This window comes from Xylocopa sonorina, chromosome 5 (genome assembly GCF_050948175.1).
Source record: "Xylocopa sonorina isolate GNS202 chromosome 5, iyXylSono1_principal, whole genome shotgun sequence".
In the NCBI taxonomy this organism is placed as follows: Eukaryota; Metazoa; Arthropoda; class Insecta; order Hymenoptera; family Apidae; genus Xylocopa; species Xylocopa sonorina.
Window position 1 is genome coordinate 7,586,364 of NC_135197.1, and position 16,285 is coordinate 7,602,648.

General features: G+C 48.8%; 1 protein-coding gene across 6 annotated transcripts in view; it reads right to left on the bottom strand.

Moving 5' to 3' along the window:
- LOC143423471 (dystrophin, isoforms A/C/F/G/H) overlaps positions 1 to 16,285 on the bottom strand; it is a 361,743-nt gene that overhangs the window by 232,800 nt on the left and 112,658 nt on the right. For all 6 annotated transcript variants that reach the window (XM_076894837.1, XM_076894838.1, XM_076894836.1 and 3 more), the window contains 3 exons: positions 7,889 to 8,100; positions 4,989 to 5,143; positions 4,236 to 4,425 (listed from right to left, as the gene is read on the bottom strand). In XM_076894837.1, the coding sequence (XP_076750952.1) occupies positions 4,236 to 4,425; positions 4,989 to 5,143; positions 7,889 to 8,100 (557 nt within the window). The remainder of the gene's footprint in view (positions 1 to 4,235; positions 4,426 to 4,988; positions 5,144 to 7,888; positions 8,101 to 16,285) is intronic.

Below are 16,285 nucleotides of genomic sequence, written 5' to 3' on the forward strand. Positions count from 1 at the left end.
GGCTCGCACGGTATGTTTACCATGAATATGAGAAAAGGGACAAGCCTCTTTGTCCGACCCGGGGGCGAAACGAAAGTTCGGGTCACGTAAGCGACTCGCCCGACTATATGCGCCCCCGTTCGATCGATGGGGACTCTACTTTCCGTGTAAACGGTTCGTAAAGCCATCGAACCCCTGCGAACGTGCAAAATGACAAGACCAGCCTAAAACCAACCCGGGAGGGTGTCGCGCCACCCCCTTGAAAACTCGCGACCCACTTGTCAGCCGTCGTTTCGGTTCCAAAGAGAAATACAGGTGTGTCTTGCAGAAATTTCGAACGGCCCTCTGACAAGTCTGCGGGTTGAAGGAGCTGGGAGACGTTGGATATTTCTACGAGAAGAAACGTGGAAAGAATTGCAACGCTATAAGGCGACTCCACGCTACTGTTCAATAAAGATGGACGAATTTCGCGTAGTTCATTTTCCTCTTACGATATTTCTTATCACGCTGCATTAAGATAATTTCGTTTCGCGTATAATTCAAAGGGAACTTTCCAATAAAAAATAATTCGAATCTAGCCACCCTTTGATGTTCCGTCGTAGCGTATAATCTACTCGGTACGTTCCTCGAGTTCTTCGAACGAAACGCGCAGCTTTTCCTCCTTTTTAATACCATCATCGCCAAAGATACACGTCGCATGGAATATTCCGCTGTGAAACGAGAAATGGAGGAGGCTAACAGGAAAAAAAGGCTGACTTCGAGGCAGAAGAAGAAACGAAACATCAGCCACCAGATCGAATACCACCCCAGGATCCCCAAGCAACGGCCTCCTCGATACGTAAATATTAATACCGCGAAAGAATCCCGACCTACGCGGGTGTATTTATTCACTGGCCCCGCTGGGAACGTATCGGAAGCTCGCATTTCGATTCCGAGTGATTCTAGCCGCGATCCAATATCGGCCAACCATAACTCGAGCACGACAAATCGCGACTCATGCAGACGAGAGAGTACGCCGCGAGCTGCGCGAAGGTATTACGAATTCCTACGGAAGCTCCCTCGAAAGACAGGGACGAGGCCCCGCGTATGCGCGAGTTACGTTCCAAGCGATCCTGGCTAATGAGTAATTAGTCGACTACGCGTCGCGCGCGCGTATGAAATTTACCCACCCAACAACGATTACAAAAGTCTTGCGCATTCGTGAGAATTGTATTTCGCGACGCGAGTAATGGGAATAAACTAGGATACAGTGAAAATCAAGGAATAAAAAAGGGTAGAAAAATGAGAGAGGGTGACACGTATTGAACGTTGAAGTTCGGTTGGCTTTTTACGGATGCCAATCGATAGCGCGGCTCCCACCTCGAAGTTTAATGAGTGGAAGCAGCTGTTCAGGTGGCATTAGTCACCGTGATGTAATTTGCAGCCCACGCCATGTTCCGTGTACAAAAACGCGAGGACGTAGACGATCATACGAACGTGCAACATCGAATAATTATAATCGTGTCGATTATCGAACGCGAGTTGGGCAAGAAGCTCGCCACGATGGCCTCGCTCGATACGAGAGTGTCTGTGGAAACTATTACGAAAGGGCAGACAGACCGCAAGGAAGATAACTGGTACCTCGACTGATCAACGAGCAGGTATGAATGCGTCTGTCGATTTGGATCCGTTGCAACGGCACGTTTAGACGCGTGCAGGCCGCGGAGAGAAATAGTACGAGCGGCGTTCGAAATTAATTCCTGTTTGCGAGCGAGCCAGCAACGAGATACAGTTGTGACCGCAACGTTTTGCGATGCACCAACCAAGTTAACAAACCCACCGTCCTGCCATCGTTGATTCGGACTCAGACGCGCGGTTCCTGCCAATTACTCGAAAGATACATAAATCCATCGTGGAACGATACGATGGGCCGTAAAGAGGGTGCGCGAGGGCGCGTCAACCCTGTCAGACGAACACGACTTCTCTTCGTCATGAACTGCGTTGCATTTCCAGAGAGCATTTTTTTAAACGCAATCAAATAAATTCGATAATTTGGTACAGAAATGGAAACGGTCGATTAAAGAGACACTGTGAACGAGGAGGTTAATAAATGGACGCTAAGCGAGTTGTTCGGTTGGCAAATACGATCATCGTCGAGGATATTCGACGAGATCGATGGAAATGGCGGCGATACGAAAACAGGAAGAAACAATGAGAGCGTGGCGTGCGATTCGGGAAGGGAAACTCGAGGAAGTTTCACTGAAACCGATCCAGCTAATCGTTATTGCGCGATGCAGCGTGTGTAATAGATATAATCAGGTAACAAGGCAAATAACATTGATTTTCAATGGTCGCTATTATTGGACAAGTGGTCGGGCAACGTGGAAACCGCACGGATGATTTCCCTTTCGCGTCTGATACCTGGGATTTGCCGAACGATTGATTTCAATCAGTTATTCAACTGTTTATCGAATAATCAACGCCGTCGTCTGTTCGTCAAATGAGGTATATGGAAATTGCACTTCGCGGACACGCGCGAGGGGATGAACTCGAGCGTAAATTATTAAACGTCAAGAAATATCTCGCAAAATTTAATAAACAATATAATCATGCAATAGACGATGAAAGGAATAAACGGGGATATTATCATAAAAAAATTGCTATCAGAGCACTGCTCGAACGCCAAAAATTGCACCCTTCGCCGCGAAACGAGCCAACAGAAATTGCCAGCGACGAGATGGGGGATGAGCGTCGTACGAAACACGGGGGTGGAAAGAATGGTCGACGTCGATATGTAGGGGGGCACAAACAATATTATAAGCTAATTTCCCGGAATCGCGTGCCGTGCACGTCCACTGCGCGAGAGGAACGATCGTAGATTAATTTCATCGCTGCAATATCAATTTGCTTTCGTGAACGGTCCATCGGTTCTGGGGATTTGTAAACAGACGCAATCGAGAGGGGGTTGGGATCCTAGTTCTGACCATCGTCATGAATTCGTTACGAGTAACCGTTTAACGTTCGCGTAATCACGCGATTTCCGCGGATCGCTTAAAACACCCTCGGACATGGCACGCCCAGGCCCATTCTACGATCGTCGACGGGCGAAAAGTTTCGACGACACGTGCATGCTAACACGCGGAGTTCAGGGGTGGTTAGTTCGCATTCATGGTATGTACAATGCACCTACCTTCTCTCAATGATTAAAATTGCTAATCGTTCTGGTTAAGGACGAGCGGGTAGACTGCGCTGTTTCTGGTAGAGGCTGGGAATATGTAAGTAGAGTTGACGGGATGTTAATTGGTTGGTGAAACGGTGTGTCGGGTTAATTGTCTGGCGAAATAATTGATTGCGAGGAACGAAGAGCGCGATACGAATATATCTGCAACAGTACAATCCAAGAATCACAGTCAGCGTGGTCGAAATTATTATCTGATATTTTTCTTTCCTCGATATTTCGTTATAAAAATGGAACACGCGGATACGCTTAGCATCCGCGTGAATTTTCACGATTTCGTCTCGTAGATAAAAAAAGAAAGGAAGAGAATGTCGACGCAGTTTTCGATTTCGTATGCAAGATTTTAGTGTCTCGTAAGAGGGCATCGCGTAGAACGAGAACGTTTCACGCAGAAACTGATGGACCGCCACCACGTTACATCGATACCCGATATATCGAGCGTCTTCCTTTTAATGGATACGCCGATAGACGGACTGCTACCTCCAACACACTTTTATGGCAATCAATCGAAGCTGTAAAACCTTCCCGAGTCAACACGTGACCCATACAGATCTGGTTTCCCGTCCTGACCACCGCACACCGTTATAACCCGTCTCGAGGAATGTTACGACCTAGCCACGCTTGAATTATGTCCGCCTCGTTTACATTCGAAACGTGTTGATTTTTGTGGGATCGAGCCCCCCGTTTCTATCGAGCTATTTGTCAGACACGCGGCGAATTTTATGGCGAAACTTCGAATTGCACGTCCAGGGGAAGTGGATCATTTCTCAAACTCTACCTTTGCTACAATTTGTTTTCTCAAAATGAAACTGTCCAGACGAATTTTTAACACAATACACAAGACCCATACAGCGTTTCATACGTCGAACAAAATAATAAATATGTGAAAAACAAGGTGCTTGGAGAAGTTTTTATGGATACGATAAAGTAAATGTGGCGCGACGTCGAAGTCGCGGCGACGAGGAGGAATACAAGATGGGATAATAAACGAAAAAAGCGTCGCAAGTCGCGAGTCGATGAAAGCAAAAATGGGACTTACCTTAAGCTGATGTTGCGGTCGTCTGAGCGCACCCTGGTCCCGTCGTCCGCCTAGTCGATCGGCCTCCGCTTCCAATCCCTCCATCGAGGACTCAGCTTCGCTCAACCAAGCCAAGAACTTGTCCAGGGACCGGTCGAAGTTGTGGAGGGAGTTCATCGCGGAGTGCAGCAGTTTTCCACGGTTAATGATACTAGGAACGATTTGATAGATATAGGCTTCGTCGTGATGCACGTTCGATTTCAATCTAAACCGTCCATTCCACGCAACCGAGTACCGATCCGTTCGAATAACACGAGGCTAGAGTGAGGACGCTTATTTCAAGCTGCTCTACTATTTACTCAAGTATCTTTCCGTCGAACCAATTACAAAACGAAACACTGGTCGACTCGAAATACAATAACAGACGAAGAGGACTTTACGAGTCGCTTCTCTAAACTCTCGATGCTATCGTTCCCACGAAAACGTACGAGACAAATATTTCGACGACATGCGTCGCCTTCTCTGTTATCGGTGTATTTGTTTTAAATCAGAGACCACGTTTACGCTGGGGGTCATCCTGAACCGCGCAGAAAAACAACATGGCGTGGCACTCGGCGTTAAATACAAGCGTCGAGGGTACTTTCGAATTATACGCAGGCGAGCTTTAAAATCGAAGCGATCGCACACGAAATAAAATCCGAGCGCAAATTTCACGGATACCACACGAACTTGTATCACGCGAAAATAAAACGGACGTGGGCTGCGAGCGTGTACCTGGTGTTCAGATTGTTGTATCTCTGGTTGATGGTCTCCGTCATTTTTTTCACACGAGTGGTGTCGTCCTCCTGATAAACGGCGATCAATTTCTGCGTGAGCTGATTGAACTGCTCGATCTGGTGCTTGAACTGGTGGAGCTCCGCGTGGAACGACTGTGGGCACGAACAAAGACAGGATGAAATGACGGGGGAAGGTCAAGCCTCGGTGGCGAGAAACTTATCTCGCGAGCAGCCTCGTCTTTCGTCGAGACGAAAGTCGCGTCTTTCGAGAACACTCCTTCCAGCAAAAGTAAAATCTTCGTATAAAATAAAAAAAAGTGACAGACAGAGAGAGAGAGAGAGAGAGAAAGAGGGGGGCTTTGAAACTTTTATGCCGGTATTCCGTGCCTGGAAAACTTTTATTTGGCCCAGCCGTGGCGACTGATTCGCGTCGATAAAAGTTACGATCATCCAGATTAAGCCCGTGAAACGAGAAAACGCGTTTTCGTTCGCTGCGTCTGTTCAACGAATTACCTTCGATCTTAATCCAGTAAAAAGGGTCGCTCCGGAAGGATTCCGCCGCCATTAGGAGGAATTAAAATGTTGTTCGACTGTTGAGCACCGTGAATGTTGAAGAAATAAAGCACAAATCACACACACACACCACTAGAATCACAGATAAAACGGAAGACGATCGTGGAAGCGTTGTACGCGTCGTATGCGAGTGACACGAATGTCGTAGATCATTCTCGATCGCTCGCGACCACTCGCGACAACTTACGACGACCCACGACCGCTCGCGATGACCTGCGACAACTTACTAAACACTTTTCGAGGATCGTGGACGATCGCAAATAGTCGCGAGTACACGAATGATTACGAACGATCACGATTGCTCGTCGATCGACTCCGAATTTGAAAAATTGTTTAAAACTCTGTTCATTAAATTTTTCTGTTCGCAGGTACGAATAAAATGATAAATAAAATAGAGGGTTGCAAGGGAATAACAGCAGACGGATCGGTTACTGTAATTTCAAGGGAAACAAATCGCAAGTGGACACAGCGAAACCAACCACTCGACGTGAAAACGAAACACACTCCGAAAGCAAGTTCTCTCGTTGAGCAAGGCTGGAGTATTGTTTTAGGACTTCTTGAAATCAAGAAAAACTCTCACGGTGAGCAATTAAGCTGTCTGAATATTTGCCAGACGTTGTCTCCCTGTACTGCCACTCCCACTGAGCACGAAATAAAAGGACAACCATTATTTTCTCAGCAATCTAACATAATTGTTGCTCAAAGCACGAACCGTGTAACAGAAAAGCAGTAACTACTTTCTCCGCTGTTTCTCCGATATAAAATGTAATTCTTTAAACCAAACGAATATCCGAATGTCGGATAATATAAAGAGGAAGATAAAAACGATAAAGGAACGAGGAGAAAATCACGAGAATCGAGGTGAAACCCGAACAATGTAATGCAAAATCCGAAAGATACACCGTTCCTTGCCGAAATAAATTATTCCATGAATATCTCACGTCGCTCTTTTGTAAATGTAAACGTAGCCGCAGTCGCGCGACGCATAATGCAACAACGGTGGCTGCACGATATCCCGGCGTTGATTGGGACTTTGGCCGTACCTTTCGCGGCCATTTTTCCCTTCGCGAGCCGCGTTATTCCCGAACACAAAAGCGGGACACCGTTAAAAAGAGGTTAGTAACTTCTGGTATGAATACCGTATCCGTTCGTCCTCTTTAATCGCGGTCGCGGCTTGTAACGAAGCTTCTGCTCGGTCATTATACACGCGATCGTTCCGTTTTACATCCACTCCTGGCCTTTTCTCTCTTTCTGCCCGGCGGTCTAGCAATTGCCGGGAATGCTCCACGGTTAGATTGTACAGCGGACTTTATTCCGTCGTTTTCGTAATTTTCTGACGGCATGTAATTAGATTACGCGATTACCGCGAGCTCTCCCGTCGGTGGATGAAATTTAATATCGCGGAAGGGTTTCTCCTGTTTTTTTTTTTCCTTCAGGGAACACACAGCGTTAGACGTTAGTAGCTCTGTGGACGATGACTACGCGCACTGGAGTGGCTGAGTATCGTGTGCTTGTACGTTCAGCGGGGGTTGAGGATGGTTATTCTTAAGGGTGGATAGCGAGAACGAGGAAAGTGGGATATAATGTTTCACGATAACGTAATAAAATTCCTTGCACTTCGTTTCTCACCCCTTTCGCCCTTCAATTTCGATTGCACTTTAACCCCCTGAGAATCCTACAACTCCTCCCTCGCGTAAAAAAATAGAGCCGTTCGTAGAATTCATTTATACGTATAAATTCAATTGAAACCGAGCCACCACTTAGCGCGATCACTTCACTCCGCCACTTGGCTTTCTAGTATCCTAAACGTCTTTGTCCTTCGCCCCTGCTAAATTCACGTATGGTTGATTCACCCCTACAATCCAGAGTTGACATCACTCATCTTCCGCGGGAATGATACAACCCTACCCTCCCTCTCGATCGAAGTGCAATCGTTCGAATCATCCGACGCAAATTTCAAACTCGAAAATTAATGCAAAAATTCAATCGGTCCCCGAAATCTCTAATCACAGTCGTCACTTGACACCACCCCAGTTCGTCTCGATATGGAGCCCTACTAAACGCTGCCAATAACACGAGATTCCCAGATGGTCACTCGTGCAACCCCCTCCGCGCCCCTAATCGTGACGAACGCAAATTGCGGCGATCAAACCGGAGAACCATCGCGCAGTCATTCGCACGGTGGGAATAGAAAGGGGGAAAAGGGGGAGGGGGCGAAGATAAAGGGAGGACGAACTCGAGGAGAGGTCGGTTTCCCGCACGCCGGTTAACGCGGAACAGGAACAGGCTACGTTCGAAGAAAAGGGGGATAAAATGGCAGCGTACCTTTTGTTCCCTGAGCTGAGCCTCAAGAACGTCGGCGGTGTGCCCGACGGCCCGCATTTTCTCCAGCCGGGTTTCCATTCGCGCCAGCCAGACCTCCACCTCGTTCCTCTTGGCCTCGTATCGCTGGCTGTCCCCGAGCATCGCGTCCAACTCCGACTTCCGCTGCATCATTTTCGAGTTCATCTCGTCCCAGTGCTCCCTCAGCTTGGTGACTGCAACACAACAATCGGTCGGACGGTGCCGTTACAAACGGTCCGTGTATGGATGTACGTCGAGTGTCTTTCCATAGGCACACGCGTCGTGGTGTTCCCTTTTAGCGTTCTCGCCGTGTATTACGAAATGGCGCAAGCGGATACGCGCGCGAGGGGGTAGACGTTACACACCCTTTAGAGAAGTTTTCAATGTTTTTAGTTCTTTAACAGCTTAGATCGGGAGGGGAACGAAGGGTAACGCGGTTGCGTTTCGAACTTCGTTCTCGAGGAAAGCTCGCCGAGTATGCGTGCACTGCACGGTGAATATTAATGGGACGCTGCGACGCGTTGCGAAAACCTATGCGACTGCCTGGAAGCAACCGTATTGCGTTAGTTTAGAGTATCCCACTTTCAGCGTTACTTACGCGTACTCGAGGCATTTTCAACGAACGAATTTGATTATTTTCGATTTTAGGGGTGGTTGATTGTTACGCGCCAGTAATCGATGATAAACCAGAGAATTGTTAAAGCCTTCGCGATTGAGTTGATATACGATGGTGTCTTCGATGCAGATGACTGATAGCGATAACATGCGCTTTTTACGATAGCTGATGATTTATGCGTTTAGCGATACCGGACGAGTAAGTTGAGTAAAGTATTCGTCGCATAGGTCAGATAAGATTGATCGGAGTAGGGTAAACAGGCAATAGAAGATTAGCTTGTTAAGGCATCGAGTTATGAGATCGTTAAACGCTTGATAATAAATGGTATAAACCCGACCTATCCGTCCTTGGACACTCGTCTCGTACACTTCAACCCTTCGCGTAAAGTCGAAGGCACGCGATCGGTTGTCGTAACAAATTAATGCTTGTCTTTCCAAAAAATAATTACTGATCTACGAGAATTATATATTAATCGTTCGTCTTAATTGTCGATGTAATTTGAGTAACAGACGTTGTATGAATAAATAAACCTGTCAAACCCCCATCGAAGAATCGTTCGTTCTTCCAACTGGCAGCGAATTTTATTATTCACGTTGCTCAGCGAGCGAAGCAACAGAAATTTCAAATAAATCGAAGAACCACACTCGATTCAACCGATTCAACGGGGCTAAACGTTCCGACGCGGAACCCACGCTCGCGTTTGGGGGTGAGAGGTTGCACGGTGGCTCGTTAATCGAACACGCGGAACCAGGACGCTGGCACGTGTTCGTTGTTTCAAGGAGCACTTATACGGAAGCCAAAATCCACGTTGAAATTCGCGCCAGCCGCGAGGAGTCAGCTGGATGGTGTCCAAGTTGGTGCAGCTTAGCGAATGGGGCGCGCGGATGGAAAAGCGGGACGCGGCTAAGCGTTGGCAGCGTTTCAACAAATCCGTAACAACAAAATTTCCACGCGTGAACAGCTGTATATGGGAGGAGTGGGCGCGAGGCCGGTTTCTCTGAGTGTACCTTTGATGATGCAACGCATGTACACGATGTTTCGCGACAGGGTGCCAGCGAACAGGACCGTGGCTAAAACGAAAACAGAGTAATTGAGAGCGCCGCCCTTCGAGCACGCTTTCATTAACCCCTTGCCATCAAAATACCTCGCGAGTCTCGCGATCAAGTATGCGAATTATTATTCCGACGGCGCGTTAAGAATCTTGTCGCCAACTAGGTCGCGAATAGCGTAGTCAGAAATGAAATAGCGCGGCAAGGGGTTAAACTGATCAACGATAGATAAGATTAACGCCGAGCGATTCGAAATTTCCACTCTTTTAGCTGCTTCTACTATTTTTACGTGACGATATGCATTTAGCCACTGTTGCGTGTAATCAGAAGCACAGGCTGCGTAATTACACGCGAAAACGGCGATCCATTTTCCAGCTGTTACACAAGAGGGCTAACAAACGCATAAACGCTCGCGATGATTTACATTTTAGAGCCTCACCGCTGGCAACGTCACGCCGCCGGTCCCTGAGGGGGTGTCTCCATTCGAAATGACACAGAGACACGTATTTCCGAAAATTCAAAAGTATATATTGAAACAAACGGTTCCGCAGAAATTTGTCAGCTCGCAGCGTGAAATATTCCGTACGTTGAATCATTGAATAAATCGATTTGCACGGGACGACCAGACTCGCGGCTGCGAGCTGAAAGAAATAAAAAAAACACGGCAATTTCATTCGCGGTAACGCAATCGAACGACGGAATTGTTTAAACCGCTCGGAAATGATATTTCCCAGGTTGATAATATCTCGGATTTCTGGAGCCTCGTCGGTTATCCCCGCGGCGTTCGCGTCGATGCATCAACCGGGCTGCTAATTTCCTCGCGGACAGCGAGCGAAAGAGTTACGATCCGAGTGCATTCGCACGTAACCGGAAGCATACGCCGTACGTCCGTAGACCGATATAATCCGACAAGCCACGCACGCCAGACTAATGCCGCGGAATTAAGAGGGAAGAGCACGCGGCCGCCGCGGCGGTGCTTACTACGTGAGCGGTGGATCCCGGGACCGGAAGTAAAGTGGCTTCATCTAGCGACCCCCTCTTCTCGCGTGGTCGCTAAAAGGGGTAGCGGCGCAAAAGACAAGGGAGTAGTCTCGTGGCAGCTGCACTCGATTACTTATTACGAGAGCAATTCGCTCTCATCGACCCCTACGGCGTGTCGTACCCTTCTGAACTCGTGTCGCGAGCGTGGCAAGTGTCCGGACGGACGTTAAAGATGGCACGTACACCCTTCAGGCCCGTAGACGAGCCGATCGCGCCTCTGAACGACGCGTTGCCGGTTCTAGTCGCGAGCGTCGCGTTTAAACTCGATCGTTGCTAATCTTTCGAATGCCCTGCCATTTTTTAATAACAATTAGTGGGGTATTCAACGTGGGGCGGATAGATAGACGAGGTTCATTAACGTTGATTATTAAATATAACTTCCCTTCGTGTTTGGTCTCTCTCGTGCGTGTATCCAGGGCTAAGAGAATAAATCAATGATTCGCGTCCGTTTGCGCGATGAATTACCGCGTTCCATCGCGAAATCAGTAATGAAGACGTCCCGCGATAAACAACGCGCGAGCCAAAATCGCGGGTACACATTATCAGCCGCGTTTGAGCTACGTGCAACGATCGCGAGGCGGTGTGCGTCAATCGAATCTGCCGACCGGTTCCCCCGCGTATTCTCTCGAGCCCGTGCGTGACCATAACTGACGATCCCGATATTCCCCGCGGGCTAACGGGTTATTCAGCCGCCCCAGCCTACGTGTAAACTTCGACGAGCATAATGCGTTTACGCGATCAGACTGCCGTCCGTGGATCCGTTCGAAAACTCGTCATTGTACTAAAATTCTATTAGCGCGCGACGGAAATGAAATCGATAACGCGGATCCGAAATAACATGCGCGAAGACAGCGACGGACAGTTTTTAGCCTGGTGAAAATATAAAATTCCGTAAGAGGATAGCCAAGAAACCGTGTCGACGACCCACGAGACGAGGGGGTAACGACGACGAGCGTAAGAAGCAGGTCGTGTTAGCAAGGACTCGCTGGCGCTCCCCCTCTCGCGTGCCTTTTATTGCCAGATGCCTAATGCACCTTCTATTAAATTCAGATGAATCGCCTAATGTATTCAAATTGGCGGGAGTCGCGGAGGCATTCCGATTGAAATCGATGAAACGCAAGAGGAGCCCTGGCGTGGAGGGTGAGCCGAGTGGGGCGGGTCGAGCGGAAGCGAGCACGGGCCAAGGAAGAGGAAACACGGGAGGGCGAGAGCCCGTGAAAGCAAGAGGGAACATCGGTTACTTCGGCGAAATGAAAATTGAAGTCAGGCAAAATCCCTCCCCCGTCAGAACGCGTTATCTCTCGGTTTGGGAACCGAGGGAGTTCCTCGTCGTCTCGTGGCTCCGTGCATCGTTTATCAAACGGACTGCACACACGCGGAATTTAATTGCGAGATCGTAACGCAGAGGGGGTTGAAGGTCGATAAGCTTGACCCGCGAACGAAATTGTCCACCCGTCGCGTTGACCACGGGTTTATACCGCTCCCGTACTGTCACCCTCGGCCAAGACTCGGGCGAATGTGGTCACAATTATCTGGAACGGTTTAACAGCACCGGTGAAATGTATTTCGGGCTTTATTAGAGAGACTGCAACCCGATGTCGTCGACTGAAACGGGAACACAGCTCGCGAGGAGGCTTCTCTGAGGCCAACGTGAAACGAAGAAACGTACGACTCGAGAACACGCTCACGTTTCTAAAGTAGAGAATTGGAAGATTGGAAGATTGGAGGATTGAAAAATTGAACACGCGAGGCAAGATCACGGACGGTGAGACGCGATCGATCGTAAACAATGCCCAACTGTCGTGTACAGGGCGATGTTGTACTCGAGCCTTCGAACTTCGTTAAGCAATCTCCTCGAAAGATTTGAACGGGCCCTTGGCAAGTGGATTACGTCCGAGTATGGTCAGACGAAGTTAGCCGACAGCTGCCGGGTCCGCAGTTCCCTCGGATCGGGATTTAAAGCTAGCAGGGCGTATATACCGGGACGTCAAAGTAAATAACGAAAGTCATCCCGCGAATCAGAAAGGATAGGCCAACGGGGGGAAAAAAGTAGGAAGAAGCACGGGGACGTGTACCAGCTTCGTTCCTGGGCGTAATTTCTCTCCTCTGCTACGTACACCGGGTATCTCCACGGGTTTGAGTGTCGGTAAACACCGGGTACGAGCCAACCGGGTGTTCGAGTGCTTCCTCGAGCCGCTGGGGATCGAGAAATTGAAGAAGTTCACTTGTTAAAATTCTAACGTTCGCTGGGAAAGTTCGTTTCGTTGCCTCGCGGGAAAAACTTCAATTAAACCGGGCAAGAACGGTCGGGAGGAGCCTCGAGGAAAGACGCGCGCACCGCGGAGAATGTGTTCGGATCACGAACGATGATTCGTGAAATACGTATCGCAAAGTCCGATTCGAACGACGGCTACGCTCGTCGTAAATCCCAGATTGCGAGAGAGAAAGATCGAACGAATTCTATTCGATTTTCTAATCATCCCCAGTACCCGATATCTTTCGAACTTCGAATATCCAGGAACGACTATCGTTCGTGGCTCTAACAGAATCGAACGAGCGCACGGACAGCCGCGCGAACCGCAAAGAGTTACGGAATGAAACTTTCCGCGCACGACGAAATGGGATTTCCGATAAACTCGACGGCTGGAACGTTGGCGACGGTTGCTTCGCGCGATTCTTCGCTTCTATTACCAACTGGCGAACGCGAGCATCTTCCCTCGTCGTTCTCAATTGAACTTGGAATCGTGGTACACAGGGAGAGAGAGAGAGAGAGAGAGAGAGAACGAAGATCGTTTCGTCGAGACGGACAAAGTACGGATGAAAGAGAACGTGGAACAGACGGATACGAGAGAAGCGAACCGGAGAGCGACATTTTCGGAACCGGTTCGCTCGTCAACCCCTTCACAACCCCTCCGCTATAAACGCGCGCGTATACGTCAAACGCGCAACCCCACGCGTCGTCCACTACCGCTCGAAACACCATCCTTGCCTTTCCTTTCGTATCTGCCCCGAGGAACCGGATAATAAAGAGACTAACGGCCCCCGTGTGTGCGCCTCTTGCCGCAAACTACCCAGGAGTTTGGGGACGCTCGTTCGCGGGGCCATTCGCGCTTCTCTTTGCGTGAAAATTTAACGGGAGACGCGCGCGACCGCCGGATTAAACGCGCGATGAATTTAAGCAATGAAATTCCAGCGAACCGTGAAAGGAGATTTCAATCCCTTCCCACTTTACGCGTGTTTTGATAAAACGTATTCGATTAAAAAATGTTTGCACATTTAATAGAAATTTAATGGAATCTTTGTATAGCTGCGAGAAAGGGGCATAATTTTTTGTATAAATGAAAAAATCGGGACGGTGAAAGCATGCGAGTGGAGAGTACTTAATCCAGAGTACCAAAAGCGCGCTTGGACCGAGTGTGTTTCACCGTTATCGCGTGAGTGAAGGGTGCGCGGCTGTCCAAGGGGTTGAAAAGGTTCCTACGAATATCTGTACACCTTACAAATATTTCTCAGGAGAAGAGAGAGAAGAGTAAAGAAAATTACGAGGGAGTCGTTCGAGAAAAAATTTACTACCCCTCCCCGCAATGGAGAGTAACGTCTTCGAAAAATCCCCGGGCTTTAAACCCCGAAACCCGAGATTCCCCAATTCCTCCGCGAGTTTTATAACCGGAAAATCTACCTACCGTGAATATCAGAATGTATCGCCGTCGGGCGCGATAAATCGGTCGAGGTTACGCCCGCGAATGGAACCCGGCTAGGGGGTAATTCGCGAAGCGGACAGGGGAACGAATGATAAAACGCGGCGGAGGAGGAGGCTGGGCACGAAACTTGTCCGGAAGTTTCGAGAGCCGAGAGTCGGGCCGTGATGTATAACGTCGCAGGGCGAGAAAAATGGAAGTTCGACCGCGAGAACGAAGCTGGGGGTTGTAGTTGCGAGGGTGGGCACTCGTCAAGGACAAAGGGAGAGCGCGGAATCCGAAATCTCATTAACGAAATCTCCGTCGCGGCTGTCCGATGCAGCTAGGCTAGCCATGGCCCTCTCCTCTCCCGTTGACCGGTAGAGTCTTCCTTCTCGCGTCCTCCGCAACCCCTCGCGCGACGCGGTCCCAGCGTTTTAACAATGACACGCTTTAAACGGGGACGCCGCTTAGCCCGTCCGATTTTCCTTTGCGCGGCGGAGCTTAAGCGGGATTTCCACGTGAATGTTATTCCCATCTGAGCGGCGAGAGAAAAAAGTCAAGATCCGGATGAGGGTAACGAGCCCTCGAAAAACCGTTCGCTTCCGCGGCTACGGCCACTTTCAGCCGGAACAATGCCGCGCGGAGAAGCGAACGCGAGTAACCGGTTTGTAATACGGCTGTTAGATTTCCAGTGGAACGAATGGCCACGAGGCAACGATGGCATTGTGGACAATTTCTGTCGCTGGTATGTCGCAGTCACGCGATTCGCACGGTGGATCGCGCGTTAAATCGTTCGCCATAGCTCGACGAATCTGCTGAACGTTGAAATCGAAATGTTTACCGATCCTATCGATATTCGTCGAACGAATAGCGCGACAAACGCACTCGCGATGTAAATTTATTTAGAGGGCAGCCTTTTTTTCAGCGATCATTGCTCGAGGGCGTGAACTACGTCCATTTTTTTGTTTGACGTGCACGATTTACGGACAGAAATTTTACACGCATCGCGATCCCCTCGATACCGATAATCGTTGAATATTGTTTTTCGAAAAATCAAAATACGAAGAAATGAACTTTGAAAAATTCCAGATACGAACGAAAGGGTAGTGCGATCCCTCGTTCTCGAGGAACAACGAAGCAACTTGTCCAGGTGTAAGCAGAGTTGAATAAGCCATTACTATCCATGAACAGCGTCGATAATCGAACGGCTCTGCGGGCCAGAGCGGCGTTAATTCGTAAATCACGCGAGAAGGAACAATCGAAAGGCTGAGCGATCGTGTAAACAGCGTGTAAACGAGGTAGTTCGATCGGGGCGCGAGTTATACGCCGGTCCCAGCGGTTTCGAACGCGTCGAACTTCCGGCCGGGTGTTCGTGGCGGAATTTCATTAAGCAAACACGGCCGCGCGCGAGACGAAACTCGTTACGCGAACCTTATTATCGCGGCGCTGTTACAAGTGCGCGAGGTCTGCGAGGATCGGTGAGCACGACCCGGCGGAACGTCGACCAAGAATAAAGCGAAAGAATCGCGACGATGGAAGCGAGAACAATGCCTTCGAAGTAATGAAAAGCGCACGCGTAGACCACAGATTATCGCTGGAACCATGCGGCGACAATGTGGAGTTAAGCGTTACGGTTCTAAGAACCGCGTGTTTATTGTTATCTAAAATTCGTAAAACTCGCAAGAGCAGAACAATTTTCATTGCGTCTAAAAACGCGTTCTATGAAAATGTCTGAAGACATTTTTAAAACTGCCACAGTTTCGCATTGAATTAGCGAAATACCAGAGAAAAGCGTTCCGCGGGATAAAAGGTACGACTTTAGAAGACAAATGATATTTAAGATCGCAACGATCGAAAGTTAAATCGATTAGGTAAAGGGTGAAGATACAGGGATGAAAGTTTCCTCGACGTATATGGCCGGTCTAATTGGTATTAGTCGTTTCCGTTGAAGTACTCGCGCGAGCTTCCACGCTATTTCGAGTGGAATGGCGCT